At 40.4% G+C, this 14,860-nt stretch overlaps 1 protein-coding gene across 1 annotated transcript; it reads left to right on the forward strand.

Annotated features, from left to right (window-relative positions):
* The first annotated feature begins 700 nt into the window (after positions 1-700).
* Positions 701-9,925, forward strand: LOC138446117 (carbonic anhydrase 1). The gene is made up of 7 exons (XM_069600830.1): positions 701-881; positions 1,356-1,553; positions 3,004-3,122; positions 5,874-5,969; positions 6,698-6,760; positions 8,226-8,381; positions 9,235-9,925. The coding sequence occupies exons 1-7, from the start codon at positions 845-847 to the stop codon at positions 9,349-9,351; spliced, it is 786 nt and encodes a 261-aa protein (XP_069456931.1). The 5' UTR covers positions 701-844; the 3' UTR covers positions 9,352-9,925.
* The last annotated feature ends 4,935 nt before the right edge of the window (positions 9,926-14,860 follow it).

The following is a 14,860-nucleotide window of genomic DNA, read 5'->3' on the forward strand; positions in this document are numbered from 1 at the left end:
TACTACCAACTGCAAACCCAATGTATTCCAAATGATTAGTGATTCTCTTATCTGATTTTAAATTAACATCACGATATTGGTTCTGATCTGGCTGTAAATATGCAAATTATTCTCCTGACTGAATTACTGGTGCTAGTATTGCTTAAGGGGAGGAGGCAATGGCAACCCACTCCAGTACTCTTGCTTGGAAAATCCCATGGACGGAGGAGCCTGGTGGGCTGCAGTCCATGGGGTCACTGAGAGTCAGACACGACTGAGCAACTTCACTTTCACTTTCATGCACTGGAGAAGGAAATGGCAACCCACTCCAGTGTTCTTGCCTGGAGAATTCCAGGGACGGGGGAGCCTGGTGGGCTGCCATCTATGGGGTCACACAGAATCGTACACGACTGAAGCGACTTAGCAGCAGCAGTATTGCTTAAGTGTCCAGCAAGGGTAAAAGCTGGGAGTCTCAAATGCACAGTCATTTTTAACTAGATATTCAAAGCATCATGTGTGACAACTCAGCCATATCTTCCACTAACATGAGAATAACAGGGCTTGGTTTTGCAGAAGCTAAGATTTTGAAATTTCTCCTTAACAATATAAGAGAATAAATCAATTGGAACTGCCCTTACCTTTGTGAGCTTTTTAAACAATACCTTTTTTTAACATGCATATACTTCCTGATAGATAAAGATGATGAAATAGCGGGCTGAGTGAGTAACACTCATGTACAAGGGCAGAGACGTTTCTATAAAAACCCTGCGAACTGTGGATTCAGTCATCTATTGCACGGTCAGTGACAGTCAGTTATTCCAGGTATTCTCTCTGTGTTCAGAAAAAGAAAACTAAGTAGAAGATCATGGCAAGTCCTGAGTGGGGATATGATGGTGAAAACGGTAAGCATTCTTCTGCTCATGTAGCTCAAATAACCGCTTATTCCCTTTTCCAGGAAAAGAGATATTGAGCACTTAAAATAACGGTAAAGACATAGGTTAATGGTTTGAAGTCCCTTTGCCTTATACCAGCTTTGTATGCATTCTCAACAGTTGTCCTTTGGGCCATGATTGTCTACAGAATGTATTCTGCCTCTTTTCTCCTCTCTCCCTCCCTATGTATAGAGAGGTCTATTTCTAACAGCAAAAATGTATAGTCTGATCCCATAGACTATGAGTATATTAACTCTGTTGACAAAGACACTATTTTACAGTGTAGCATAGGAAACGGGCATTCTCAAACCTTGGATTTCGACTAAACTAACCAGGATACCATTTCAGATACCTGAATAAATCCTAATCTAGGAAAATTATATTCCTAAAACCTGGAGTCAAGCATTAGATCAGTTTTGGTTGTAATCACGTTTTTCCTGGTAGGTCCTGAACACTGGTGCAAGCTGCATCCCATTGCAAATGGAAATAACCAGTCTCCTATCGACATTAAAACCAGTGAAACCAAGCGTGATCCCTCTCTGAAACCTCTCAGTATCTCCTACAATCCAGCCACAGCCAAAGAAATCGTCAACGTGGGACATTCCTTCCATGTAAACTTTGAGGACAGTGATAATAGATCAGGTGAGCCCAAAGACCCTCCTGATTTCTGTCTTTGACTTGCTGGGAAATTTAAACAGTAGGGCTTGCAGAACACGGACACCCATGTTCAGTGTTTGGCGCACATGTGTAGCATTGAGGCCATCTACTGAGGTGTCTTGAAGTTTTAAAATATTTCCAAGTGTTAAGGATGATTCTGGGGACTCCCAGCTCACTCTTCTTTCAGCCCTTCTCCTTCTCAGTGACTCTATTTCATCTCTTCTGGTTTCCAATGTCTTTATGCTAACTTTACACCCTCTGAATAAACAGTACTTTTCCACAAAATTCTGTGAACCATCATGAATATAAAAACTGAAAAGGCAAATATTTTCTAATTGAGATGAGGTTGGAGGAGCGCATTAGGGAAGAACTACACACGAAGAGTAGATTTATTTTTTGTGGCCAGGAAAATGGCTCCATGCCAATGAAGTGCTTCAGTTCAGTTGAGTTCAGTCACTCAGTCGTGTCCGACTCTTTGCAACCCCATGAATCGCAGCATGCCAGGCCTCCCTGTCCATCACCAGCTTGTGAAGGGCTTGGGTACTAGTTAAAAAAAAAAATACTGGTCTTGGGTGTATCTTGCATGGAATCATTCTGTGCATAAGTATTTTTGTCTAGCTTCCCTCTCCCTATTAGATCATAGTAACTGAATTATCTTCATCTCCTAGAATCTAGCACACTTTCTCGTTCACAGGAAAATTCTCAAAACCTTTTACTGAATAATTTTCTAAATAGCAATTTCATGAATCAGCTCTACTGTCAAAAGGCAAAATTAGTCATAGCACTTTCCTACAAGGTTCCGAGCCTAAATTTCAGACATCTTGGGGCTATGTCCTTTGTTAATATTGGATTAGGTCTGGTCCTGTGTGTGTGTTTTAATCACATGGTTGGATAGGTTCTCTAAAGCAAAATCATCCTTCAGTATGAGAATTTTAAAATTGACCCTACACTCCTGCTGGAACTTTTTTCGTCCCTGGCTAGGAATTCTCAGCAAAGCTGTCAGAATACCCTCTTGTATCTTGATCACTTACAAGATATGTGCAGAGTGATTTGTTACTAAAAATAAATTGCTAGATATCTTAATGCATGCTGTCCATTACTGTCTGTTGAAAGAATAATGAACTTATAAACTAAAGCAGGTTCAAGGAAAGACCTCTCACCCTATAATTCACTCATCTTCCAATATGTTTTCCTGAAAACAGGAAAAGATAAAATTATAGTGCTGGGAACCGTATAAGTCACGCACAGTCTTAAGGTGCGGCACACATCTGAGCCCATCATTGTGGGCACGGGGAAAAGATCAACAGGATGGGAACTTTGGACTATGATTTATTTTCATTACTACTCGACCCTATTTAATGCTAATTTGTATTCAATGCAAAGACAAGCTGGAGCTCGTGACTGTGGCACTAACAGCACTTTGCTTTCCTCCTAGTGCTGAAAGGCGGCCCTCTACCTGAGAGCTACAGGCTGCGTCAGTTCCATTTTCACTGGGGCAGCACCGATGACTGTGGCTCTGAGCACTTAGTGGATGGAGCCACATTTTCTGCAGAGGTAATGCAGCTGAGTGAGTGAGAGGAGCTACGCTGAGAGTCCTCCAGAAGTAGCCCCCTCATAACACGGGGCTGTGTGTTAGTCGCTCCGTCATGTCCAGCGCTTTGTGACCCCAGGGACTGTAGCCTGCCAGGCTCCTCTGTCCATGGGATTCTCCAGACAAGACTACTGGAGTGGGTAGCCTATCCCTTCTCTAAGGGATCTTCCTCACTCAGGGATCAAGCCAGGGTCCCTTGCATTGCAGGCAGATTCTTTACCTGTCTGAACCAGCAGGGAAGCGCCCCTTATCACTTAAGACACAATTTCAACGGCTCCAAAGGAATGAGCATTTTGCGGTCTGTAAAGAATTCCTAGGCTCCATTAAACTTAAACAGTGACACATTGTGTTTGGCAATGGAGGACAATTTTTCACGTGAGGGAGGCAGGTGAATTTGCAGTCAAACTCCTGAGCCTCGAATGTGCTTTCATTTCAGAATGTCTCGGAAACTGCTGCCTGACATCAGGCTAACCTCAACGGGAGTTGCTGCTCTCCTTTTAAAGCTCTGAGCCCCAGGGGGAACACACCATCATTCTCTTCTCATTTAAAGGTTCAAGGGTGCGCTCCCGCAGCAGAGGTATAGCCAGGCCAAGACACTCCATTAAGGTTCTACTAAGAGGGCCAGTTTAACCTCAGGAGTCATCACAACGAGTAGCCTCCTCTAGACGAGGGTTTGGGGCTCCCTGGCAGCAGGCCACTACCCTCTGGCCTCTTAACTTGCCTCCACATGGAAGTTTGTGATTTAATTCAAGATATTCTGCCTATATATCCACGATTAAATCAAGAAAATGTGCATCAAACTCTCAACAGGGGTATGGAGACTGAAAACAAAAACCTTTTGTTCTTTGTATGCATGACTGTTCCATAAGTTTGTACCAATGCAGACGGGTTGGCTTTTTGTTTTACTCTTGTAGAACGAATCTGTAATACACAGTTTTGCAACATGCTTTTTTTTTTTTTTCATTTACCAATGATCATGGTCATTGTTCCAAGTCAGCAGGAATTCCTAAAGTCTGCACGGTATTTCCATGTATGCATATGTTAGAATTTATTAACTAATTCCTACATAGGAACAATTGCAATGCCTTTCCCATTTCATTCTGTTGTGGTTTTTTTTTTCTTTACAAAAAACGATGGGTAATAACTACATTTATACAAATATCTTACACTGGTGAAAACAATTGTGTAGGGCAGATTTTTGTAAGAGCTATCGTTAGGTACAGAGTATGTGTAGTATTCATTTTGATAGAAGACTTGGGAATAGTATAGAAATAAAACTAACTTTATGTTACACTAGAAAGCCAGGCTAGGAACTTTCAATGGTGCAGAAATCTATTAAATGTTTTGTTTTTTCCTATTTATTTTTCATAAAATTGAAAGTGGACTGAAATCAAATGGCCTAAAGTCTAAATTAGTAATAGTATTATGTCTGGGGGAGGATATTTGGCTGTATCTAAGCAATCCGGCAGTTGATGATGGACAGGGAGGCCTGGCGTGCTGCGGTTCATGGGGTCTCAAACAGTCGGACACGATTGAGCGACTGAACTGAACTGAACTGATCTGAAGAAATCTGAATCAATGAACGTCTTATCTCATTTGAGAAAAGTGGAGTTAATCCAGGTTGGAGGTGACAGGCTCTCAGTCACTAAGTTCGGCTTATGAGAAAGGGTAGGAGGGAGGGTGGGAGGGAGACCAGGGGAGTGGTGGGGAGAAAGAGTGGAGACAGAGAGGAGACCTATGGGTGGCGGGGAGCGAACGGCTTTGGTTTAGTCATCCAAGCGACCCAGGATCACTTGACATTAGGTGGTCAGAAAAAGAGTTTTTCAGGAGTAGCATTTGATTTCAGCCATAATTCGAGTCAAATCCTGCCATTTTGACTTGCCATCCCAGAGGAAAATCAGCAGTTATGCCAAGCCTTAGAGCTCTGGACTAAGTGCAAGGCTAACATCTATGCGCTGCGCGGAAGGATGGATGCCAGTAAGTGGAGAAAAGTGAGAAAGGAATAAGGGCTGCAGTGTTCGGTTGAGCAGTTAGAGGGAAGGTGACGCCTTTTGCTAAAGCGGGAAGATGAAACACGTCTGGAAAAGACAAAGTCAAGAGTGCTACTTTGGCCGTGTTAAGTTTGAGATGCATGTCAGGCATCCATGTGGAGATGTCAGGAAAGAATCAGGAAGACGTGCACACGGCCTTGGATATACAGGTCTAGAGTTTCACAGAGAACTTAGGCAGGGGCTGTTGGCTTGAAAGGTGTCTGGATCCGCTCAGGAGAACCCGCCCTTGGTCAAGACTCCACACATCTCAGGAGCCCCTTCTCACAAAGTTACCGGGTACCTCAAGTTAGAAAATTATTGCAGTTTTTGTCTCCAAACTAGTTAGCCAGAAATACTTCATATTCTCTCACTAAACAGAGAGGTGTCTGTTTTTTCTGTTTTGTTTTAAGAAGTAATATTGAATAGTTATGATATTGTGGGAAAAAGAAGTTCTACTTACTGGTTCCAGGATTTGCAACGTGCCCACTCTCTTCAACTCTATTTTTTTAAGAAAACCCTTCTTAAGAGTGCAAACATAGCCCTTCCCATGCCCTGGATAAAGGGTCACACAAGTTTTATCTATCCAAGCCAAGATATAGCTGTATAGACCCACATGTTAAGGTCTAACTTGCTTTTCCCTTCACCGTGGTATGAATAACTGCTCCATCACCTTGTGTGTTTTAGCTTCATTTAGTTCACTGGAATTCTACCAAGTACCCCAGCTTTGCTGATGCCGCCTCACAGGCTGATGGTTTGGTAATTGTCGGCGTTTTGATGAAGGTGAGTCCTAGAGAGCCTCGGAGCTCTGCTACAATTATTCCCTTCCCAATCAGACCACAAGCTAGGGTGAAATACAGCAGAGGGGTGTAGGCGTCTCTCTGCTTTTGAAATGTCTCCTTCTACTAGCGAAAGCGCAGGTGAACAAGCTGGTCTCCGGTATATGTTTGCTTTGCTTGACTTTCCCCTTGTGAAGAGAGAAAGACATTTCAGGCAGAGATGAAATGGGAAGGTGTTGATGGTGGGCTAATTGTTTTAGTTTTTGGCTCATCTTTCACTTTTCGTCTAACCTTTCTACATCACAGAGTCAGGAGTTTATCAATTTAATGTTTCATCAGGAAAAAAATATGAAGAGGACTTTTGTCCCATAAAGAAAGTTCACTTGATATTTAATATGGAAGATTCAAATCTCCTGTAGGAGAGTCCCTGAAAAGTCCTATAGGGAAGTTACTCTTAAATGGAGTATATTTGGGTGACTAACTTTTGGAATTATAGTAATTCTAGTTAATCTTTACTGAACACTTGTAACATACCATTCATTTGACTGATTAGGATTTTAATAGAACAGACCCAAGAGGCTTGCTTTTGTATTTCAGTTGTGCTAAATGCCTGTATTTTGACTTGTATATCTTTTCTTCAGTTACTGTGTTTAATTTTTTAAAAAATTAACTAAATAGGATTTTACTTGCTAACAATTGTCTTATCTCACACTTTATTTTTTTAATCTCCAGGTGGGTCAGGCCAACCCAAACCTTCAGAAAGTACTTGATGCCCTAAAAACAGTTAAAACTAAGGTAAATAGACTCATTAAGTTAGTTTAAATCAGAGAACAAGAATCTACAGAACCTCAGAAATCATTTAATTGCATATTTGATATGAGGAGTAGGAAGTCCTCAGCAAACCCATCAATCTGAAAATCAAGGTACTGCTTACACGGTCCTCGTTTCTGAGCTCTCTGACGCAGTGATTTATTTTGGTTTCATTTTTCATAGTTACCGCTGATCCAGTTCAGCAAGATGAAGCCTGTAGAAGCATGGTTTTCATAGCTGTTTCATGCATCGTAACTATGATGCCCACTGTCAGCTTAGAAAAAGATGGATTGTTCTGATATATTTACTCTTAGCTTCACCGTTTTGATAATAAAGACTTAAATCATATATCAGAGATTTGCCATTGTCATTCACACTTTGTAGAACTACCATACCTTTATGTAAAATAAATCTAGTTCGTGTTGAGGCCCCCAAAATTAAACTTTTATAAAGTGAGAAAGTTTAAAGATAAATAAGCACTCAATTCAAGAATGTAAAAAATGATACATGAAAAGAAAGTAGAAGGAAATGATTAAGATGAAGTAAAACATTAATAAAATAAGAAAGAAAATGAATAAATGCAGGTCAAATGTTATTAATAAAGTGAAAAACTAATTCTTTGTGGGAAAAACAACCAAAAAAGGACATTTTTGGCACGGTTGATGATGGGGGGGGGATATAAACACAACAAATTATTACAAATTAGGAAATGGGTCATAACTAAAGATGCGTTAGAAGTTTCAAGAGAGAAAAGCTCGTACAGTTGACCCTAGAGCAACATGGGTTTGAACGGCACAGGTCCAGTAACCTGTGGATTATCCTTTTGATAAATGCTTGCTCTAGCACCACAGAATTGTCCCTTAAATGAACCTGCTGATGCACACCCACGATTATGAGCGACGACCATAACCTTATGTGTGGATTTCTAACTGCTCAAGAGGTCAGCACCAATAACCCCTACATGAATGACCAATCAGTAAAGAAATAAGAAAGCCTTTGCTTATGCTTAGCCAAATGAGGAAGGAAGAAGAGAGACCAGTCACTATCCTAGTGTAGCATATTTTCCGTCATCTGTCACTTTCACTGTTTATATTTACAAACACGCTGTTGTCATTGTTTAGTCACTAAGTGGTATCCAATTCTTTGTGACCCCATGGATTGTAGCTGACCAGGCTCCTCCATCCATGGGATTCTTCGGGCAAGAATACTGGAGTGGGTTGCCATGTCCTTCTCCAGGGGATCTTCCCCACCCAGGGATCAAACCTGTGTCTCCTGCATTAATGGGCAGCTGAGCCACCCACAAACATGCCAGTCATGAAATACTATACAGTAGAAATATTGATTAAATTCTTTGCTAAGACCTATCTACCAAATAATATGTATGTCATATATGCAATGATGTAAATATTTTACATCAGGGCATGATACATCGCTTATCGTTTTCTTTCAGAACAAGAAAGCTCCATTCACAAATTTCGACCCCTCTGTCCTCTTGCCTTCATGCCCGGATTACTGGGCCTACTTTGGTTCACTGACTCACCCTCCTCTTCACGAGAGTGTCACCTGGATCATCTTTAAAGAGACCATCAGTGTGAGCGCGGAACAGGTAGCGTATCAGAGGGGCATGCGGGGGAATTGGAAGTGCAAGGCAGGATATCAGTTCAATTCATACTGAGGGAAATTATTCTTGCCATTCAATTTTGGAGAGTCCCCTTTCAACTGAGAAAGATTTATTAGTGACATCAGGTCTATTAATAGCCAAAAAGTAGAATGTACTTATAAGCACTTTTTTTCTTTATGAAGAGATTCAGAATTCCCGCTCTTCTTTTCACTTTAATCAGGGAAAATCCACCGTCTTTGGGGAACTGTGACTCTTGAGTGGCATACCTTGATCGTTGATGTTGGTTTTTCATTTTTTTTAAAGCTTAAGCTCTTCAATATTCAGTAAAATATCTCATTAATTATCACTTATAATTATAATAAAAACTGCCATTGATTGAGCAGCTCTTTTCATCAGGTGCCTTACATACATTTTGTCAGTCAAGTCTCACAGCAAACCTGCAGTGTGACCTGTTGGTATAAGAGCTAACACTTCTTTAGCATATACTACATGCCAAATGCCATACTCAGAACCTTATCTCTGTTGAGCCATTTAGCCTTCACCAAAACACAGTGAAATAGTACCATATGGAAACTGAGGTGCCAAGCAAGAAAGTCTCTTACTCAAGTGCGCAAAAGCTGGAATACTAATCCAGTCAGTCATTGATAATTGAAGCCAAATGCTTGGTATAAAGACATGTGCAAGAACTGTTGGCTTCCTCCCTTTCCATCAGTGAAACCATTGCAGTCTTCAACCTGATTTTCTACATAAAAGTGCATCAATCATATTAGAAAAATAAAAGTGTTCTGTGTGACATCAAGAGCTATTGCTTCTCTAAACATGTTATCCTTCCCCCAAGCTGGCGCAGTTCCGCAGTCTGCTAGCAAATGCTGAAGGCGATCAAGAAGTCTGCATCAAGCAGAACTACCGACCACCCCAGCCTCTGAAGGGCAGGACAGTGAAAGCTTCATTCTGACGGGCCCTAGAGGAAGCTCATCTTCCCTCAAGAAGCACAGCTCTGCTTCTGACATAATCCAACAAAACTAGCTTTAAGAAATATGTTTATTTCAATACTAGTATGATAGCCTGCTTGCGAATTTACTCTGCAGAACGCAAAATCTTTTTCTTCTTTATGTTGAACTCAAACAGTAATCTGTAAGTTCACTAAACTTGTGCTTAAATTCAATCTATTGCATTGACTTTCTTATCATTGCAATTAAGGCATACTTGATTTCTTCATGACTTCATCCCTTCCCATTTTATTCAGTTTAATTGGACCAAAAATAATTTTATCCCTTTCTTCTTGTCTATTACGTACTTTACGTTTAAATGGCATTAGGTTCTACTCCATTTACATTCAAGAATCTTAAACGCTTTCATTTGCAACATTATTCTGATGCGATATCAGGTCTATTACTCAAATATAATGACCTAAGAGCAGCTTGAGATGAAATGTTAAGAATTCATTTGCTTACGCTTGAAGACAAATATGCAGCTAAAATGACAACTGGATTTTCTATTATGGTCAAATAAATGGCCCAACATTGCTACCGTCTGTGTGCTCTGTTATGAAAACGATGCATCTCATTTAAGAACTGACACTTCTGCTTATTCCTCCACCCGACAGCAAGGCCAATGGGGTTGTTCCATTATTATAACTAGTTAGCTTATATGAAGACTCTGTATGTCAAATTCGGAAGAAAAGTCACCTGTGAGTTATTTTAAAAAATAATGAAGGAATCACTTGACTTAGAATCATATAGAAACATCACATAATCTTTTAGTCTGGTGTGTACTTAACCTGAAGTCGGTTCTTTCTGAAGCCATATCTACACTCAGAATTCTACACATCTTGTGTCCAGCATTTAGTTTTGTGTTTTCTTTACTTTCTCTTCTCTGAGAAATCATAATGGCAATCAAAACCCACATCCATTCCCATGTCCCAGTCTTGTCTAATGTCACAGAGTCAGTCAAAACTTCTCACAACTGTAATCATGGTTAAAAAGACAGACAAACCAGATTCTTTATTGCTCTGAGGGCAATAAAGATCCTAGGAGACATCTTTGTACTTAAAAATCCTAGGAGACATCTTTGGAAATTTTTATTTGGAGCCCAGAATTTAAGTGAATCTTTATTAAAAATGGAAGGGCCAAGGAGCACTTCATTTATCTCAGCCCCCATAAGCATTCTAAAGGACTAAATACTTTCTTTGCAAACCTACTCTGACTGTGTGTGTTAATATGTATTTGCCAGATATTGAGAAGGCCTGGAACAGGCTCGATAAAATTTTCATCTAAAGTTATCAAAGGTATCATGAGGGCCAAAGAAAGAGTATGATTTTAAGAAATACCTTTGCAAAAGAGGCTCAGGACCTACAACACTTGAACGTATTTTCTGAAAATAAATTGAACAATTTAAAAATAAATCTCATGGCGAGGATAAGAAAAGGACCTGACTTGATGACCCACTTTTTTTAAAGAAATTTAAAAATGGGTTCCAGGATTTAAATACGTCTGTAAGTCTCAGCACGGAAAGGGCAAAGAAGTGACGGAAGATATATGATGGTCATCAAACCTTATCCCTTAGCTAAATGCCAGTTGGAAAGCGTGGTTCCCGGTTACTTGGCTTCTGCCAGAATTTCCCACATTTGGCAGAACTCGCGAGGTGCATTATGGGAGCGGCCCACGTTTCTCTGAAGTAGCCGAGAAAAGCAGCTGCTGAGAGGAGACATGTGGACGAGACATCGGATCAGCTAAGCAGGCAGCTCGGGTGCTCCTTGGACTCACGTTCCTGTGTTGCGCCCTCTCCCTTTGTTGCCAACTTAGGTGGAGGATTTGAACGTCCCGCAAGGATTCTCTGTCTCTTCCGCCATGTTTGGCCGCTGACTTTCTTTATGCCAAATCTGCGGGGCTTCTAACCATCCAGAATAACAATGCCAGCTGATGGGCTCAGCAAGAGGTTCAAAGTGGAAAGGTGCTTCTACTCCCTGGTGTCTTTTGTCTTAGGACCCCCCTCTTCATAAACATCACGCTGAGCTTTAATGAAACCCTTTAGGTAAAATGAGTCCAGGTACCTCCAGCTGCTTTCTAAGTTACTCATTTCCATAAGCTTCAGCAAAACAACTCTGAAAGCATTCAATTCATCAAAGAGAATTAGGGCAAAGGAAGGGAAGGGGGGAAATGTTGAAAGACTTAATTTCCTGACAGAACTCAAGGGAGAAAATTGTCCTTTCTTGTAATTCTGATTGTTCTGTATTACTGCTTCTTCCCCCCGTTGTGATCGTGGATTCCTATAAATACGTGAGTAAAGCTATGAAACGTCTCCCCACCTGGCCACAAAATGAAAAGAATCCTATATATGTGAAATCTGACATAGATTTCTAGAGTATTTAGGGACTCATGCCCTTCTTTGGTTCCTCATAACAAAGTCAATCCTGGACCCCAGGACGAGATCCTGACTCTAAACTATAAAGAAATAACTGAGCTACCATGGACTCCAGGTCTCTTTTTATCTCACTTCTTAACGTTTATTTTTGCTTTTGTGCCTCATTTTTTATAGCAGGTCCTTAGAAGAACAGTGTATTTCCAGTATAGCTCATGAATTATCCCTTTGCTGTTTTTCTGTTTTCCAAATATTATTTTGAGTTGGTATGAGGTCCCATTGTAAAAGAGATGAAAAATTAAAAAAAAAAAAGATAATCCAAAGCTCTGTGAATTTGTTCATTTATTTGTGGCCAGACTAACCAAGAATTACAATGAGAGTAAAAAGGCTTAGAAGGAAAAAGTCTTTTGAGGAAGAGATCATCAGATAAGAATGGGTTCAAATCACTCTGTAAGTCATTGACCCTCTTTGTATCTAAGACCAGGAAAGCATAAGGAAATACTTACCTTCTGAACATTATCTTCATGATTATCTATAAATACCAAATACTTAGTTACCTACTGTTTTCTATGAGTCATTGTACTAGGATTCCCTTGTTGCTCTTATTAGATTTGGCGATTTTAAATTTCAAAAGGTAGACAAAGAGAAAGACAGACATAGATGAACATGAAAAGCTGCATTTATTCCAGGACTGCTCCGTTTGACATAATGGAAACATGGATGTGGATATGTAACCTACTGCATGAAAACAGTGGATTTTATGTTCCTAGGCTTCTAAAGCTAAGGGGGAAATGTATAAAATAAAAAGATCTTAATAGAAAGGTAACATACTTGAAAGAAGTTAGGAGAAATGGCCTCAGGTATTTCTGTTTACAAATATCACTTTTAACAGAGAAGTAATTCATAGGAATAACCTAGAGTCTTAAAGATATGTGCATACCCTCATTTTGAATCTTTACAAGTATCTTTAGTATCTTTATCCTAAGAGGAAACCCATGGACAAAAGGTAATGTTTGCAAGCATTAGAATGCTCAGAGCCCAAGTGCACTCACTAGAGGATTCTCCGAAAGGCATGTAGGCTAATCCCCTTACAATGAGAAGGTACAAATAGCAATTATGTCAGAGAGGAATAGCGTTTAAGTGGCCTTATTCTTTCCCTTCAAAGACTAGAGAATATAACTTCCCCAAACCATCAGCAAATATTTTAATACCCTTTTAGAAGAAGATACAAGCAAAGTTTTTTGGATGTGTTATTTTCCATTGTGTTATTAAATCACCCAAACTGCCAGCAAAAACAAACAAGCATACCATGCAGGAATAATGTTTAGTTACTCAGAAAAAATTAATTAGAAAATTAGTTACTTTGGTGTGTCTCACTCATACACCATAATAAACCTGAGATGGATTAGATTTTTCAATGAAATAATATGCTGTAAAAATAAGAAAATATTTAAATATATGGTAGGAGAAGAACTTTTTCTCAAATACCAAAGCATACACTGAGAAATAACCTAAATATGTAGGTCAAACAACAATAACAAAAAGTTATAATGAAATTATTTGTCTTCTTTAGAAGACAAATTATTTGTCTTCTTTAGACAAATAATTGACAAATGTGTTAAAAAAAAAAATCCTCAGTCTTAATCATCAAAGCAGTATAGCTTTACCAATGTTCTCTGATTCTTTGCATATAATATTGGTAAATATTTTTAAAATAATATTTAAAAAATATTTTTTAAAATATTTTTAAAATAATACACAGAGTTGTCAGTGATGTAAAGAAATAAGAACTGCCATACACTGCTGAAAAGAGCATAGTCAGTCCATTCCTGAATAATGCAAAAGTTGTATTCCTTCTCCAGGGGCTCTTCCCAACCCAGGGGTCTAACCTGCATCTCCTGCTTTGGCAGGAGGATTCTTGCCACAGAGCCTCCAGCAGGGTGGAATAGGTCAAATGTGACCCTGACTAACTGATGCCACCTCTGCGCTTGAAGTGATTCCTTTGGTTCCAACATTTCAAACACTATAACCCTCTATGTCTATTCCAAAAAGCTAGTAAACAGAAACCTCACCAGAATGGAGTCCTGAGACCAGAATAGGGTGCTCTTGCGTCCTGTGACCACAGCAGAGCCCGGCAAGAAGTGGAGCCAAAGACCTACCTTCCCTGACGAGGACCCGGTCGGTGGAGAGCAGTGGGTTCTGTTTCCTGGAGCCTCCTAACTTCCTTGCCCTCCCCGTAAAAGCCTTCTTCCCTTGCCATGTGGGTCGGGGGCAGGGGTGGGGGTAGGGGATGAGGGGGTTGGGGCTGACTTGAACATGGTTCACCAAGGCTGCAGACCCCGAACTGCAATTCTCTGCTGATCTTAAATAAACTTTTCTTTTCCTTTTTTTTCATGGGGAAATAGCGGGCAGTCTCTTTGGTTTATGTCAACATTTAGAAAAGATCCCCATAGGTACTGGGGCTCCTGAGCAAACAGGTAGGACCCCCACCATTGAGCCGACTGAGCTCACTGCTTGTCTTGCTGACCCTGGAGCCTAGAGGTTTGCTGTCTCCTGGGTCCAAGTTTACACCATTCTTGTATTTGAAGTTCTTCAGGCTTTATCCAGAATTTGTTTCAAGGTTTCATTCTTTCCGGTTAAGACTTTGTTCCCTACTCTTTTCTCTGAGTTCAGTTCAGTTCAGTCGCTCAGTCATGTCCGACTCTTTGCCACCCCATGGACTACAGCACACCAGGCCTCACTGCCCATCACCAACTCCCGGAGTTTACTCAACCCATGTCCATTGAGTTGGTGATGCCATCCAACCATCTGATCCTCTGTTGTCCCCTTCTCCTCCTGCCTTCAGTCTTTCCCAGCATCAGAGTCTTTTCCAATGAGTCGCTCTTTGCATCAGGTGGCCAAAATATTGGAGCTTCATCTTCAGCATCAGTCCTTCCAATGAACACTCAGGACTGATTACCTTTAGGATGGACTGGTTGGATCTCTTTGCAGTCCAAAGGACTCTAAAGAGTCTTCTCCAACACCACAGTTATTAAAAGCTGCCAAATTTAAAAATAAGCTTTTCTAAAGCTTTCAGTTCAGTTCAGTTCAGTCCCTCAGTCACG

Source organism: Ovis canadensis, chromosome 9 (genome assembly GCF_042477335.2).
Source record: "Ovis canadensis isolate MfBH-ARS-UI-01 breed Bighorn chromosome 9, ARS-UI_OviCan_v2, whole genome shotgun sequence".
NCBI lineage: Eukaryota > Metazoa > Chordata > Mammalia > Artiodactyla > Bovidae > Ovis > Ovis canadensis.